The sequence below is a fragment of the Athene noctua genome, chromosome 2 (assembly GCF_965140245.1).
Source record: "Athene noctua chromosome 2, bAthNoc1.hap1.1, whole genome shotgun sequence".
NCBI classification, from domain to species: domain Eukaryota; kingdom Metazoa; phylum Chordata; class Aves; order Strigiformes; family Strigidae; genus Athene; species Athene noctua.
In genome coordinates, this window is record NC_134038.1 from 161,116,590 (window position 1) to 161,134,461 (window position 17,872).

The following is a 17,872-nucleotide window of genomic DNA, read 5'->3' on the forward strand; positions in this document are numbered from 1 at the left end:
GAGTAACCACATGAAAAAGAGCTATTGCTTACACATGATGGAAATGTGAACTATCCATGTCCTTCTAAATCTCTAGAGCTTATGTACCCTGAATTAGCAACTAAACCTCAAACCATTCCTGGAGCTTAATTTACCAGTAACTGAAAAACAATGAGATAATGCAAACCTTATTGCTTCTTTATTTAACTTAATCAAATCCTTCAAGTCTTTTCCTTGTCTCTAACCTAGCTATGTTGCACGTTCACTCAAAATGTCTTTTCATCTTCCCTGTATCCTGGCTATACCCGCCATAAAAAGAACTGTCAGGAAAGGTTAAAAGACTAATTATGTCACAGAGAAAAAAGCATGATTTTATCGGGAAAGCTGCAGGCCGTTCTACTTTATTCAGAAAAATGAGGAGCAAAGATAATGTAGATAAGGGAAATTCACAGCATCCCCTCAGGTTTCTCTTCAACACAATCTATCAAACATCTACTTTCAGGAGGACTCCTTAGTGTAAGCACACAGTGGCTCCAGGTAAACCCTCACACAGAGGAACAATTACAGCTGCATTTGCACAAAACTGCATCCAAGTTAATAAGCCCCACGCTGCGGTAGCTGCACTGGCTCCTCGGACATCAGCTGAACTGTGTCAGAATAGTTATTACCACAGATACAGAACCGAGCAAATTGGCGCCAGGACTTCCAGGAGTCATCGCAGGCTCAACAGCCTCGGCATCATGGGTTGTCTGAGCACCACAGACTCCAGCCATAGGAAATGGAGAATTGATTTCCAGTTCTGTCTTTAAGCTAGTAAGGAGATTAATACAGTAGAAGGTCTGAAAGAAATCTGTGCTAAGTGTCGTTTTGCAAATAACAAAGAAGTCCCATGAATGTAGGAGAGGAGGAGTGTGGCTAAGTACTGGTGTGGCTGTCTCTGCTTACAGCCGTCAATCTCATGGACCATAACATACAATTGTCCTCCTCTGGGAGAACCCCTGGCAAAATACGGCAGCACAAGCATGACTAACCTTCATCAGAAACCGGCCTGCTTGTAGGGTTTAGCTTCGATTGCTGGTACAATGGGTAAAACACACTGGACTGTAAGACTGTTGGCAAAATCTCCTCTAATTCTGCCCAGTAGCTAGAGAGGAGATGTAGACTGAGGTAAGAACTACTGGCTAGAAGACTACAAACCTCTACATTTTGTGATTCCCAGATCCTAGGCTGTGTTTCTGACTGGCAGATCTCAAAGCAGCTAATAGAAGAGATCAATGCCAATATTTCATTTGACAAATGAGAAAACTTAAGTACCGAAGTAAAATGACTTATCTAATTTTATCCAGAAAACAAGTGGTAGAGACAGCAACGGAATCATAGTCCTTTGAGTCCCAGCTGCATTTTAGTTCTTTAGTTTATTTGATATTTTTTACTATCTTACCTTCTATAAAATGATATGTAATTTTGTGAATCAGCTCTAGTTTATGATCAGCTCCTTATGGATCAACTCAGTCTGATGCACATGGGTTGTTTTTATAAGCCAGCAAAAGAGCATTTTTATCAAGAGATTTTGATTTCTCAGTTAAACCTTTTGGAAAAACTGGGGGGGGGGAGGCACTGTAAACCTATGAAGTGGTGAAGTTTTATACATCACATGATTTATGTTTACTTTCCAGAGCTTTGCCATTTGTTGAAACAAACTGGTCAAGCTACCGGGGAAAATCCACAGATTTAGTCATCTGCCAGACAAGAGGGCCATAAAAGCACAAGCCAGATGACTGCACATTTTCCTTCAATGGCTAACTACGAACACGGAAGCCACAATAACTGACTTATTCTCCGTCAAAGGAGGCACATCCTTTCCAGCCTGTCTGGGGTATTTAAGCACGAGAGAGACTGCTCATCATAAACTCACTGGTAAGCACCCAGGAATGTTTACACCATGTGATGAAGCATGATGCAGGTACCCTTGAGCTAACTGCAAACTGGCTGGCTGCAGTGCAGAGGCCAGAAGCCCTACATGGGTTTGCACCGGTCCAGAAGCCGTACACGGGTCTGCACTGTGCTGCAATTCAGTAACCACCCCTGCCTCTGGGGATGAGGTTCCTCAACTGAGTAAGCTCTGACATCTGTATGCTAAAATTCAGACATGCCATTAATGGCTTGACAGTCTATTTTAGCTCTTGTTTTGCAAACCATTGAACACCTCCAACTTTCATTAATACCACTGTAAGCTGACAGCTCTGATCCTCTCCTGGGAACATGCAGAATGCAGCAGACCTGGATGTTTGTGTGGCTGTTCTGAAGTCTGAGAAAAGTTTTGACTTTGCCTTTATGAATCTTTCCAATACAATTAAATAACTCCAAGTTTCCAGTCTGTATTTTCCAGGATGCAAGTCAAAAATCACAATGTGAAAAGGTTCCTTCAATCAGACATAGGATACTGAATTTACAGTTCTGTATTTCTGTTATTAAATACATATTTTTCCATAGAGGGTGGACAGGTCAGGATTTTTCTCATCGTCCATAATTTTATTGAAATTTTGAAAAATATTCCTGTCCCAAGTTGGGACAAACTGACAAATTTGACATTGCCTTTCTCCCTTTAAATACATTCAGATCAAATAAATTTAAATATTGAATCTTCCTTTTTTTCTGCATTTTAATGTAACACTAAGGTAACATACTGAAATGAAGAAGAATTTTCAGATGAAACTTTCTACTTTCAAAATATCCCAGGGAGAGACCTACACAAAGAGGTCTTTTTCTACTTTTCCACTTTCTACTTAAAATTACCCCAAGTGAATTTGGGTGACTTACTGAAAACAATTCTGCTCTGCAAGCAGTCTTTCTTTTGATGTGTGAATTGTGTTTACTAATAAAAAATGTTAGCTTGGGAATTTCTGCACCTGCTCTAGTTGACTTTTCTTTACCTTCCCAAAGTCTTAATAAAATGTACTGAGAAATAAGGAGGGGCAAAGATGACTGAGCAATACTTCATAGTGACAGCTCAGCCTTGCCATTCCAGTGTGTCTGGAACACACGATATGAGGACATTCATCACTCCCTGGGAGTTTTTCACCACTACAAATAAACACACAATCACTGCCCACCCTGACGCTTCCCCGCAGGCCCACATGCTCAGAGACAGTGTGGATTTTACCCTTTTCTCCTCTACCACATGCAAGGTGGAGACACTATAGAGATTTTCATGTGAAGCCTCCCATCTCTGGGCAAATTTAATCCACAATGTTGCAAAAGACTAAATGGCCTTGAGCAAGGGAAAAAACCATAAAGATGACTTTTGTGAAAACGCAACAAAACAGAACACCCGCCTTTCCCTCAAACCAAACTCTAATTATGGAAGCAGTGCTCGACACTATGAGATTCAGAGAAGGGAAAAGGACAGAGACTGTGAGAGATATCTCTTCTTTCAACCTGTGTGACATTGCCATTCAGATCCTCAAAAGAACTTGAAAAAATTCCTACAGTAAGAGACAGAAAGTCAAGAATAAGGTAAATGTAAAGCAGAAACATTTTTAAAAAATGTTGCTGTAGAAGCTCAGTTGGGGAGAATGTTTTTTTTCTCCTTCAGTTTGGTTTGCCTTTAATCTTCCAATTCCTCCTGACCCTTAATAAATAATTAACCAGCTGTTGTGGCAGGCTCTATGTGATATAGTCATACATCAAACTTAATAGGAAAATCAAAGTTTACCTAAGTACAGAAGGCATTGAGAGAGATCACAGAAGGCATTTCAGTAACATACCCTTTTCACATAGTGAAAAGGTCTTCTAAAATTCCTTCAGCTGCATATTTATTTTAGTATCATTCTTGTCCTGAAGATTTACAATAGTGCTTGAAAATTTCTTATGGAAACATAATTTATTTAAAATAAGATATTGCTAGTAATTAAAATTTATAGTGTAATGTAACATTAAGTGCTTTGGTTTTCTATGGTGCCTTTCATGTGAGGATTTCAAAGAAGTTCAGAGCATTAGTGTACATCAGATGAATTTCAAGTTGATTACATACTAGGAAATCTTTTCAGATGGAAACTGAGGCAGAGGCAATCATCTAATTTAAAAAACAACTGAATGTTGCTGGATGCCCGCTCTGGGGTGCTATATCTGATCTGATTTTTAAGAGGATATTTTTTCAGCATTTAGCATAAACAGGACCCTTCAAGATGGCTGCAAAATTGGTCTTCCAAATTGATTCCTCCCCCAAATGTAGACCGCCACAACTGGCCCGTCTGAGCCCCAAACCAAACTTAGTGTTCCTAACTCCCTTAATAAAACAGGTATTGAGCCATATGTAGGTTGCCTGCCACAACAGTTGAAAAATTAGAGAGATAAATGAGTAATTCAGGCTGCATATTCCCCAGAGCTACTTTCAGTCAGTGGAGAGGAGTAATGGCTGTTTGCAGACCTCCTGCTTAGATGCTGTGACTACATTTCTCCACTGTTTCTATAAAGAGCCACGGAATGTGCCTAAATCCATCCTATGAGCTGGTCAGCATCTGAATACAACCCGTTAGGTCATGAGGCAATTTGTCACTTTCTTTAAAAACACTTTAAATGAAATAAGTCACTCTCAGTGTAGCAGGCTTAATGGAGCTTTGTTTCCTATAGATCTGTCTCTGATGGCCCTACATTACCACACTGCTATAGCTCCAGTTCCTCCTACACATCTCTGCTAGCACTTCCCACACTTTGGAGTAGCTCCAGTTTCTCCCTTCTGCCTTCCCTGAGCTTTCACAGCTCTCCCTCACCTCCTCAAGCTACTGAACAAGATGAAATAGCTGATTTGCAGCCTGCACCTGTGATGGACCTGCCAGCTTGCTCATGCTAACTGGCCAGTTGAAGGGCCAAACAGAACAGGTAACTGTTGAGCTCACCAGCCTGCCGTCACTGAGACACTTCTGCAGGTCTATCCTTTATCCAGCCACAAGTTTCGCAAAGCTTTTAGGAAATTAGTGTCTTTGAGATGTTTATCTTCCTGTCACATAGGTCTCAAAATGATTAGAAAACTGTCTGATGGATAGGCAGAGCAATTGCACAAGGCACAACTCCTAAGGAAATGGGGTTAAGAAAACCAAGCAATCTCTCTAAGGAGAAAGGACAGCTGAGGTTGCAACATTCTTGGTTCTTCTTGGGTTTATTAAAACAAAAAATGGGAAAAACAACACCCTGCATTCTTTGGCATGCTTGAGATGGATAGTGATGGCTATGTGGTTTCTCATTTACACGAAATAAATAAAAGGGAAGGTCAGACTTTGGCCGGGGGTATACCCACACAGCACTGCGCAGGCAAAGGGAGCTTGCTCTACCCATGTGCCAAGCTTGCCAGAGCACGTAAAAGCAATCAAGGCAGTGCCAAGCCTGAAGTAATCAGCCCTGATGGGAGGCAGCATATATTTTCTCAGCTCAGTGCTGCAGTAACCACGTCAGTTGGCTTGGAGCACAGGGAAAGCAAGTTCGTGTCTGTGTGGAGAGTGGGCGCAACAGGCTTGCATCTGCCTGCAGAATACGATGTAGAAATACATGCAAGTTTTCTGTCTGACTCCATTCAGCAGCACGGACTCGAATATGAGGGGTACTGGAGGGCAGAAAGAAAGGTTCACTATGGGAATCGAATGAAGAAACTCCTGCCTCAAAGCAGTTCTAAATGAGCATTAAGTTAATAGAGTTCATTAGGACATCGCAGCCAGAAATCAATGTACAGCTTCTGGGGACCTGGGCTGCTGGGTCTGACTATATCATCTTTGCGGTCTTCAGCAGGGTTCTGCACAAAAACATTTTACTCACAAGTCTTCAACTTCCTAATAAGGTTCTGCTAAATAAATGTATTAAATTTCATTTAAAGAAAAACAAAACAAAACACAACAGGACTTTTCTGAGATGGATACAGATTGCTAAGTATGATTAGCAAGCTGTAAATACCTCTAAGATAACTGTGACACCGGGGTACTGCTCTCTGGCTGCATAAATGTCACAGCAAGGTCCACAAATGTCTAATTGTTAAAAAAAACATGCGGTCATTAATTTGCTATGAAAACACAGAAAAAGATGTTTCAAGTTAGCATCCCTCAGATCTCCAAATGAATGTCTGTGAATGATTTTATCTGTCTAGGCCATCTGGTCTTCCATGCAGAGACTGGGCTTTTCAGAAACATTTCTGGCTGTGGTTCTACATTTACAAACATGCAATGAACTAAAAATTGAAAAGTAGATGATGTGAAATGTGGTGGAGCTAGTCAGATAAAAGACCAGGCAAGTGATCTGGGGATAAAAAGTCTGGTGCAGATGACCAGATGAGTACGGCGCTGTCTCTCGAAGAAGGGTGCATTACATGGTCTTACTGGATTACTCCTGGGGGCAGGACTGTTGTGGAGGAAAACCCTGGCCCACTCAGAAGATGTGAAAAAGAGACTGGATTTCCACCTGACATCAAAACCACAATGTTTTGTGAACTGAAGAGACAGCAGTACTTTTGTTGTCACTGTCAGATGAAGTACTCACAGTAGGGAGGGAAAGTTCACGAGAAAACACTGAGAATTGCTTTATTCTAAGAAGTAGAACGTCTTATGTGATATTACGATGACAGCCAACTCGTAACAGCTGAAACTGGTAGCCACATGAACAGTGAAAGGGTACAGAGACAATACTCTTCAGCTTTGGTGAAAGTGATACAGAAGTCATCATAGAAACAAACATTCAGTTTGCCATTTTGTTTAGCTAGAGCTGAGTAGAGAAATACTATGGAAGATGATAGACAAAACAAAGACCCGAAGAAAACCACAGTGTATCACAGCGTGATTAGACAAATCATTTTGTTACAATACAGAGTGAATGAGATGCAGGGAAAAGATGCCAGCAATTTTTATAGACCTCTTGAAAATGCACTGTGAAGAAGACAGGGATAGTAACCAGTGACCCAGATGAAGATTTGAGACGGCATACTCTGGAACTAGATATTTTGTTCCCAGAATTTAGAAACACATTTCCTCCATTTATTATACATCAAGATACTTTTTTTTTTTTTTCCCTCTCAGGGTTGATTTACTCATCCAACCTTTTATTATTTACTTATTTTTGGTGAAAGGGAGCACTACAATATTCAATGAAACCTTGGTCATTCAAATCAGAGATAGAAACCTTGTTCACCTCTGTGAGAGTATATTTGTACACCCTCTAATACTGGGCATCCTGGATCCCCGTGCTTCAATGCTGCAGGGAACTGAAAGTCAAGTCTAAAAATCATTCAAAGGACTGTTAGCAGAGAGAGAAGTGAGAAGCTAATGTGGCAAGCTATTGGGAACCATTTACTAGTATGTGAGAACTCAGCATTATGGAGCTGTACTGAATATTACACCCGTAACTTTGCATGAGGTTGTTATAGAAACATTTAATATTCCCCACTACTGTGTCTCCCAACATACTGAGAAAAACTTGAGGAGGATTCTTCAATGATTCACCCTATTTCATTTGTCCAAGAGACCCGACCAAGAGCAAAGACAAGAATAGTACTTCTGGGCTAAGCCATATTCTTTACACTGAAATAATATATAGCAGCTGCCCCCACATTTTTCCCACTTATTTGGAGAAGGGCAAACTACCTTATGTGGGGGTGTAAACAGTATTTTAGAAGATGTTTTCAAATATCCATGCAAAGAGCTAGACATGTCCCCCAGATCAGACAGAATGGCTCATTACTGGCATGGATTGAAAGCAGCTCTTCTGGCTATAAGATTCATGTACATCCTGTAGCATGCAGATAAAAATGTGTATCATCAGATTCTTGGGTCTGGAGAGATAAAACTGTGTCCTTTCAGATACAGGGGGATTTAAAATAATTTTTTTAACTTTGAAAATGTGTGATATCTTACATTTTGTGTGTTCAGCATGCACATATGTTAACTGAAGGAAAAAGTCTTATTCAATGGAAGCTTGCAGGAAAGGTGTTAAATCTCAGTTTCTCCATAAATGAGAAATATTTTCCAGTCATTATGTCTCTTTCTTAACTTGGCATACATACAACTACTCTGCACTTTGATGTGCTCATTTTGGACTCTGAATGTTGTTTGTACAAAGAGCAAGGCATGAAATAAGCCATTAACAGGGGCAGAAATGTAACTTTTAGGCCAGGGGAAAAAGAGCAGCCTATTTCTCAATTCTGCCAATATGAACACAATTTCACATCTTTGCATTTTGTTGTATTTATCTCAAACTCGCCACTGTTCACTTAAGGAGGAGAAAACGTAAAATAATTTTGAGGGAATTGATTTGCTAGCCCTGTCTGGATAGGTCTTGCAGAATTACTATACAGAAAAACATATCAAGGGTAGATTCCACAAGCCCCACAGCACCAAAAGGCATACAGTTCAAGAAATCTGCAATTGTGGTTGTGTGGTTTTCATGACTGACATGAAACTTCAAGCTTTGAAAAGACTATGAATATTAATTATCTGTGACCCTGGGCCTCTCAAAACTGATTCATCCATCTATGTTAACTGATGTCTCATAACAAATTTGGGAACAGGAAAATAATTTTTATTTCTTGCATGTTAAAGGGAGGAGGCTCTGCTGGAATCATATCAACATGTAAATCTGAGAAACAGAAGTTTTAGCCCTGACTTTGATGAGAACAAAGTTGGAGAAAGACCGAGAACTTCAGAAAACCCCATTCTCCTCATGAATAAATAATGACAAGCAAGTTAGTACAGTGCCCTCAGAGAAGTTAGCCTATAAAGCCTTTATGGGAGAATCATGCTCTTTTGAGTTTTAAAAAGCTTGGTCCAAATCCTATCTCAGCTGGCTACACAGACTTCTGAATACAGTACTCTATGGTTACGTATGAATAGCTGAAATCAGTCAACAAAGACAGCATGAAAACATTTAGAATGCCCAGATATCGACAGGCCAATCATGAAATCTATCAGGCTAATTATAAACTGCTGGTCTCAGCCAGTTATTTCCATAACTGGTTGAAAAAGTATTTCCAAGCACTTACTGAACTGCTTTTCTTTCCCTTGGGTTCTGCAATCTTGCCCTATTTACACTACTTTATGTACAAACCTCTTCACTCATAGCATTTATTTCCTTCTGCAGGCCAAGGGACTTAATTTCTCTTTCCTAAAAAAAAACCCACCAAAAATGCCCAAAGCCCTTTCTGTATACAAGAAACCTGTATAGATACGTGTAGTTGAAGAAATATTATCCTGTCTAACTGCTACTGATTTCTGAGTTAAAAGCTAACTGCTATAGAAAATCATATTGTGTCTTCTACTGTTCTATATGCCTGGGATACCTTTAAAAATCTGCCTCTTCCATGCTGAAATCTCTCAGTGAACAGAAGAACAAAATGAGCGGATCAAAGTATATACTTTTTGCAGCAGAATTTATCACTTAAGAAGACTGCAGCTGAACTCTTCACAACAACAGTATTTATAACAGATAAGAGTCAGGGCCTATTTCAAATACTGCTGAGATAACATGGCAACATCATTTCTGGAGAAGGAGGCCTGCATCCAGTTTGCTCACAGTGTGGGCAGAATGATCTTGGGTTTGCACCTGCCTAAGTGGTCCTGTGCCCTGAAATCAAAATGCATCTTCACAAATACAGCATCCTAAATCAAAAGCTTATCCATGCTGCCTGTTAAGCAGAACAAAGGGCAGATTGTATTTCTTCTTGAAAACTAGGAAGCCACTGCATAACATCTAATGAACGGGAGATGGACAAGCTGTGAGAACTAAGCTGCTCTCTTCCAGCTAATGTCAGTAGAAAAACACTCTAATGAAACATCATTGTTAGCATAATGCTCCACTGCTGGAAGTGATAATACAAAAAAACCAATTCAGAGACCATGCTAGTCACAGCAACATCCTTTTTTTTTTTTTTCCACTGCAACCTTAATAGAGGTGATGGTACAACTGTTTAGCTGTTCTTGATCTCCTGCCCACTGTAAGCCAAAGCAAAGGAGGGTCTGTTTACAAGAATAGAGGGGCATTTACTATTTGCAATTTAAAAGGGACATGAACTGCCTTCCATTTTAAAAAAGGATCTCCGAGAGGAGCCAGTGAGATTGGTTAGACAAAGAAAAACATCATAGGAACAAACCCATGTGGCAGTATTTCTCTGACACAATGAAATCCCACAAGGGATCAAATGACGGCCAGGACTTGCAGCCCATGCTTCACTGAACCACATCTGAAACTATCAAAGGAAAAACAACTCTCAAAGACAGACAGATCTGGAGGCAGATAGAAGAACAAGGAGATCACAATATGCATTCAGAATTTCTGATAAAGAAACAATATCAGCAATTTGTCTGTTTGCACATATACGTGGTAAGGTGAAGTACCTGCTCACCCTACTGGCCTTGCCACACACAAGCAGGGACACTCCGTCAGGGGAGAAAAGGGAAATCGCTTTCACTGGCCTTTTTTAAGGCCTGTAGTAGGTACAGAGCAGCAACGTGGCTCTTGGAGAACACTGTGTAGCTTCCAAGCACAATGCTGCTTGATGTACAGAAAGACCACACTTGTTATTCTTAGAAAAGGACCAAGGAGAGGAGGCCTGGATTAAGCAGAGGACCTCTCCCCGTCCTCTTCACATTCGCACAGAAGTACAAAAACACCAAGTCCCAAGTAATGTGGGCAGGACATTTTAATCATAGTACCTCATCACAACTCCTTTTTCAGAGCCTACTGTTGTATTTACACATACTCCCTCTCTTCCTTCTCCCAATCCACTTCCCACTTCTTCCCAGCAGAAGCAATGATATTTGTATGTAGTCTAGTCTAAATTGGCAGCTTTTGTGTTTTGCATTTCCATTTCTGTATTACTCTAAAAGGATTGTTCAATTCTGCATAAAATGTTCTTACCATTCCAGGTGATTTTCAACAAAGGCAGACATGGGGCTGATCTGTACAGTGTAAGTGTCGTTGGCTGAATATTCAAACAGCCCATAATAAGGATTGAAGAGCTCCTGAGACAGAAGGAAGAAGAATTCTCGGGAGGGGCCACTGTAGTCCAGCCTGGAAAGGAAAAGGTAAAAAAGATAAAAACAAGGCTCATTCCTATTTCAGTGAATTGCCTACACTGGCTGCTACCTAACACCTACCCCTGTGCAGTTGAATGTTTCTAACATGGTGTATCTCTCCTCTCAAAACTTGTTTCTGAGCCCTGAACAAGTCACAGTGCTGAAACTTCACCGGCATCTAGGTTGATTTGGGAGGAATCATAACTTGGACACAACCCTTCAGTAGTCTCTTTTCCTTTGTTCCAAAAGTAAATTGGAGGTACAAAGCTCAGCCTGGCCTGAGCTGGCTGGCTAGAAAATGGTTAGCTTTTTAGTGAGAGGGTTTGAACTGCCTATGAACACCTGGGTTCACAGACCAGACAGTCCAGACTGAAATAGAAATTGCTCTTACTCCTACACTGAGATGTAACCAAAGATACAACCTAGCCCCAAGGATGCTTTCTTTCTTAGCTATAAGTATAACCCAAAGGTCAATGCTGAACAAGACCAAGTCCCAACAGAACCAAATCTCTTAAGATAGAATGGTGATTCCTCAGTTGTTCCATCCAAGCTCTTCTACTTTTGCCATACTTTCAAATACACCTTAAGATGTGCCTTGTTGTTGCATGATTTTGCTCTGTAGTCACCTTTTTTCCCTTGTTTCTTTTTTCTTTTAAACTCAACTTTTAAATCAAGCTGTTTCCAATTATCTCAACTTGAAAAAAAAAATCAACCCAAAAGTGCTTCATGAATGCATTAAATCCCACTGCGATTGGGTTTATTGAAAACAGATCATCCCCTAATAATGGTAGGTAGGTTTTTCAATCTAAAGTAAATCTACATGTAGCAATATGAACAAAATGATTTGTAGCCCTATATCACGTGTGCCAAAAGATTTTCTGAGGTGGGCACTATTCCTTCTACTTAACAAATGTAAAGTAAGTGGAAAACTCTGCAACTGGATCAGAATGGTGTGTATTATGTTTGAAGTTATGCAAGCATAACCACAAGGGGCTGAAAGATTGGTTTGTGCAACTAGGAAGATGATAAAGGTCAGGCTGGCCCATCCTCCTCTGTTTTACTTCTGGAGATTCAGTACTTTTCTCTTTGAGCAGCTTCAGCTCTAGAATCATGTGGTGAGACTAAAGCCACAACAGCAAAAGGGGATGGTAATAAGTCCAGATGAACCACTAATGCTAACCATGTAACAGATCTGGTTCAATGGACGTTAAAATACTGGGCTAAGCCTGATGGTGGCTGGAGTAAAGAACTACAAACAACACCTGCCTATGTCCAAAAACCCCCAAGGAGAGACTAGGTATTGCCTTTCTGGGCAACACATTAACTCATCATGAAGCCTTCATAGTTCATTTTCAATGTCATTTTAGCTTGGAAACACGTGGGAAGCTGTGCCCATTACACCATCCTGTGGCCATACAGCATCAACTCTTCTTTTCGGTAGGGAATTGGTATCTTGGAGTCCCTCCAGCAGAACCTATATTAGCATTAAACAGCAGAAACCCTGGGGGAATGTATCTTCAGATGTAAATGAATCAGTGAAGAATGAATGAATTTGCAAATCAAATTGGCTTGTAATTTCTCCTGAGGATACTGTGCCACACACAGTAGAAGTTATTAAAGATGTGGGGAAAACAACATGACTTCGGCAAGTGTTAGCATACTGGGACGCTATTCCAAAAATACAAACTGAGGTATGCTGCATGTTTGTGCTTTACTTGCAGGCCAGAGGCAAAACCCGCTGTGAAAGACAACCTCTGTTAAATAATATTGAACCCATAGAGTATAAAAAGTAAGAGTTAAGAAAACCCCTGATACTGAGGTCCCCGAGTGATTGTTTTTGGTGACTTCTGGTTTTGATTGGAGGGCAACGGAGCTGGTGCAGGGTCTGGAGCACAGGTCTGATGGGGAGCGGCTGAGGGAACTGGGGGGTTTAGTCTGGAGAAGAGGAGGCTGAGGGGAGACCTCATCGCCCTCTACAGCTCCCTGAAAGGAGGGTGCAGAGAGCTGGGGATGAGGCTCTTGAACCAAGGAACAAGCAACAGGACAAGAGGGAATGGCCTCAAGCTGCACCAGGGCAGGGTTGGACTGCCTATTAGGAAGCATTTCTTTGCAGCAGGGGTTGTTGGGTGTTGGAATGGGCTGCCCAGGGCAGGGGTGGAGTCCCCATCCCGGAGGGGTTTAAGAGTCGGGTTGACCCAGCGCTGAGGGATCTGGTGGAGTTGAGAACTGTCAGTGTGAGGTTAATGGTTGGACTGGAGGACCTTCAAGGTCTTTTCCAACCGAGATCATTCTGTGATTCTGTGAACATGTCCCCTGACAAACTCAGCTCAGCAGAAGCTCTTCACTTGTGTTGGGTTTGTGTGTGTGGTTTTGGTAGTGGGGGAGGGGGCTACAGAGTGAGAAGCTTCTAGAAGCTCACCCAGCTCCAAGTCAGACCTGCCTCTGGCCAAGACCGAGCCAACTAGCAACGGTGGCTGCACTGCTGTGATAACACATTTAAGAAGGGGAAGCTGGGAGGTGGAGTTGGAGTTGTGAGGAAGACACCTCTGCAAACACCGAGGTCAGCGGAAGAAAGGAGGAGGAAGGTGGGGAGGTGTGCAGGAGCAGAGCCCACCCTGCAGCCCCTGGTGAGGCAGCTGTGCCCCTGCACCCATGGAGGACACCAGTGGAGCAGATGCCCACCTGCTGCCTGGGAAGGACCCCATGCCAGAGCAGGGGGCTGTGACTGAAGAAGCCTGGGACTCTGAGGGAAGCCTGTGGTGGAGCTATTTGTTGCTTGGAGGACTGCAACCCATGGGAGGGGGAGGGACCCATGCTGGAGCAGTTCATGGAGCGATGCAACCCATGGGAGGGAGTCATGTCAGATAAAGTTCATGGAGAACTGTCTCCCATGAGAGGGACCCGCACTGGAGCGGAGGAAGAGTGTGAGGAGTCCTCCCCCTGAGGAGGAAGAGGTGGCAGAGATAATGGGTGAACTGTCTGCAACCCCCATGCCCTGCCCCCCTGTGCTCTTGACAGGGAGGAGGCAGAAAAATTGGGAGCAAAACTGAGCCTGGGAAGAAGGGAGGGGTGGGAGGATGGGTTTTAGGATGTGGTTGTATTTCTCACTGTCCTACCCTGCTAGTTAAATGAAGTGGTAGTGGTGTTTAAATTCAATTGTTGTTCTTTTTCTTCCCCTAACGAGTCTGTATTTTGCCAGTGACCATAATGGGTGAGTCATCCCTCCCTGTCCTTGTCTCGATCCCTGAGCCTTTTGTTTTATTTTCTCCTTCCCATCCCTGAGGGGGAAGTAGTGAGCAAGCAGCTGTGTGGTGCTCAGTTGCCCTCTGGGCTCAAACCAGGCCAACATGACACCTCAGACCTGATAGTGTCAGCAGTTACTGGACATGCTGAGAATTGCCCCAGAGCCTTACTGTTCATGTACCTTTGGAACTCAAATCCTATCCATGTGTTGGTTTGTTTTTTGTTTTTTTTTTTTTTTGGTAAAGAAACTTTATATGCAAAGCTACTGAAATACAATTTCAAGCCTTTGTTATATGGAACACTGGAAATATGCACAATGGTCTTTCCATTATAAAAGCATGTGGATTAAGCCTCAATTACAATGTAGCTCTTGAGGTGAGCCAGCGTGGCTTTGGAAGGTTCTGTTTAGATTTGGACACACTAGGTCAGGGCCTGGCTTTAATCATACAAGAATGGCTCATGGATTTGTAAGGCTGGCAGAAAGTCTTCTAAGAAAAGGCCTTCTCAAGAGACTTCTATTGCTTTCAGCTTCCAGTGGGGTGAATTAAACTGTAAGGACTGAACAGCATTCATGTTTCTCACTTCAGACAGAAACAAGAAGTCCACATATGGATAACAAATGATCATTAGATGGCATGCAAAGCAAAAATTTCTGAAGCAAAACCAGATCCATTTTGAGGAGTTAGAGTAACAAAAGGGATAAAGGTCTGGTCTCTAATTATAGCCCTAAGACTGATTCAGTGTGTAAACATGGGCCTGTAGTTCAGTTTTGCCTTCCAGCCAGTCAAAATACCTATGGCAACAAGCTGACATTAGATTTAACCACTTAAATTGTCACTTTGAGACATCTAGATGGAAGGTGCTACAGGAAAATGAAGCATTACTGCTACTGTTATTTTTAACAAATGTTTGAGCTGATGAATCACTTACTCAGAGACAAAACAAAACCAAAGAAACATTACATAACAAGAGAGGCTTAGCTTTAGTCAACTCTGTGTTTTGCAACATAACAGCTACTTCAAAACCGATAGCATGTAGTGGTTCCCTACCCTTCCTCGCCAACAAACGTGACGTAGAGTTTGTTCCGCTGGAGCTCCTTGCGTGAATATGCCATTACCTGGTTGAAGGTGCCTTCCAGCAAGTGGTCACGTCGTATAATTAACCTGCAAAGGGAGGCAGAAATAGAGATCTAATGATTGAGTCTTGTGTGAGCCTGTGAGCCTGAAGGTAAACAAGAGCTGGCAAAGAGAGACATTCATTCTCAGAGAACTAAATAAAGTTGCATCCACTGGTGCACACGCCACTTGGCCATTACGGGTTTTCAGTGAGTTGTTTCAATAGGCTTTTCTTCATGCCTCAGAGGTTAATTTCTTCACAACGGTGTGATTAGGTTCAAAGTTCTACTGCTAAGACTCTCTAACACCCTCTATGTACAAATTTGTACGGTAGAGGGGGCTGTGAGTTTCCTATGTATATGAGGTCACAGATTTCTGGGGTTGGCCCCAAACTCCTCCTGGATTTAATTCAGTGAATGTCCATGGAATTACTGCTTCTGTAGCAGGGTAAGCAAAGGGAGTATCAGCCTCTGTTTATACAACACGCCTCACTCCCCTGCCGATCTCTAAAACAACTTAATGAATAGTACATTTAAACACCATCTACGCAAGAAATCCTTCTTGTTCATGTGTTCGTGGACATTTTAAGACAGACCTTCTAAAATGTATTTCGTGATTGCCTTGGACCCACTTAGCAGAACACCAAAAGGGATAACCAATGTCTAGGACTCCCCAGCTCTGTAAGAATATTTTGATGATGACATTTGCCTGGAATAAATTGCTTGGCTTCATACTTTTTTTTCCACAACAGATGTGATTTGGTAGGAAGCCAACCTGATGCATAAATTCAACCAGATGCCCAGGAAATACCTTAGAAACATATAGTCCTTTGGCCAAATTGGATAACTAGATAAAGCACAACTAGGTACAGACTCAAAAGCCAACAAGATGTCTGGAAAACAAAGTCTACAACCAAATGACAGGGATCCCCAAAATACATGAAAAGAGGCAGAAATCTCTCTAGTTCAAATCTAGGAGGACTACCAACTACTGAAAGTTAAACCTGAATGTACAGGCTAACTTCTGTAGGGTCATACTCTGGTCCTGAGTTATAGTGATATGTAGATCCAAAGGACTTGGAGTCAGTCCATCATTACAATGATGTAGCTGTTAATAATCTCTGGTGGACATTTGCCTGAATGGATGATTTTCCTACTAGCAAATTATAGGTGGGAATACCAGCATCCCTTTAAGGTAGGGAATGGAAGTGTAAAGAGAACATGAATCTATAAGAAATAAAACTTCTACAAAAAAGCCTCTTGAAGGTCATTCTTTGGCATGATATACTAAAATCTTACCTTGCCCTGATGATTCATGAACAAAATGCAATCTCTGACGTGTTTCCCACTCCCTATCAGTGTCTTCATTCATGTATGATGACAAAAGACAAAGCTACATCACGTTAGACTATTTGAGTGACTTGTCATAATACTCACTTAATTTTACCTGGACCTTGCCCATACCCTTTGGCTTCAAGTTTTCGATAGAAATTGCGCAGCTTGGCTTCAAAGTCCCTCCTGTATGGAGAAGGTGCTCTTGCACTTGCTCGCTGCAGTCCTGGTAGGAAAATGAACAGCATCCTAAATTGTAAGGGGCTTTAAATTTTTCCATATCATGCAGCTGATGCTTCCAGACAAAACTGCCTAACAAATGCATTAGGAACTTTTTATAGGTACACAGTGCACTCGGTATTAATCTTGTTCTACCTAGCATTAATGGAGTTGTAATGTCCTATAATTCAGTGATTGAAATGACTTCCAGGAGGTATATCTTCTTCACTAAAAGAATCGTTAAACTTACCTTGTTTGTGGTTTTGTGTTGTCTCAGCCTTTAACTATAATTGATCTGAATGGAAATTCAAGGATCAGAAAGGCATGAGAGGCTGACATGCATAACTCCCACTCACAGTATTTAGGTTTTCTTTTCCTTTTGCACTTTTAAGAGATCTCTCTCGTCTGCATTGTATAGATCTCCTTACTTGGCAGGATTAAACCTCTGGAGCTCAAAGCAATGCTTCTCACTGGAGCCTAGCACCCTAGCCAAGCTGGGAATCGGGTTTCCCTGTGTTAATCAGACTGTATATTAAACACTTCCAGCTATCAACACAAAACCCTTTTGTGGCATCAAGGATTTCTGTCAGCAAGAAATGCTACATTTTCCTATCATGATTCACACAGACAGCAGATTTTTAGCAGTTTGGGACCTGCTTTGTTTTGAAGTCTGCATTCTCAAAGTAGCTGATTAGCCCTTTTGTATAAACAAGCACCATATCATAAAGGGCCCAAGAATGGATCCATGAAATCCCATTTCCCTATCTCATTACAGAAGACAATAAAAACAAGGCCTTTTATGAGAAATCTGTCAGAAAATCCTTCACAGGAAGGAAAAAAAAGAAGTAATTACGTTTAGTGGGAGCACAAAGTATTGTGGCTGCCAGGAGGGAAGGACTTTACTAATTGTCTCTGCTGGTAAACCAGAAAGGCCTATTTA

At 41.6% G+C, this 17,872-nt stretch overlaps 1 protein-coding gene across 4 annotated transcripts in view; it reads right to left on the reverse strand.

The window, feature by feature from the left end:
- The window catches only part of HECW1 (HECT, C2 and WW domain containing E3 ubiquitin protein ligase 1), a 265,816-nt gene that overhangs the window by 28,417 nt on the left and 219,527 nt on the right, over nt 1-17,872 (reverse strand). For all 4 annotated transcript variants that reach the window (XM_074900896.1, XM_074900895.1, XM_074900893.1 and 1 more), the window contains 3 exons: nt 16,819-16,939; nt 15,317-15,430; nt 10,867-11,019 (listed from right to left, as the gene is read on the reverse strand). In XM_074900896.1, coding sequence (XP_074756997.1) covers nt 10,867-11,019; nt 15,317-15,430; nt 16,819-16,939 — 388 coding nt within the window. The remainder of the gene's footprint in view (nt 1-10,866; nt 11,020-15,316; nt 15,431-16,818; nt 16,940-17,872) is intronic.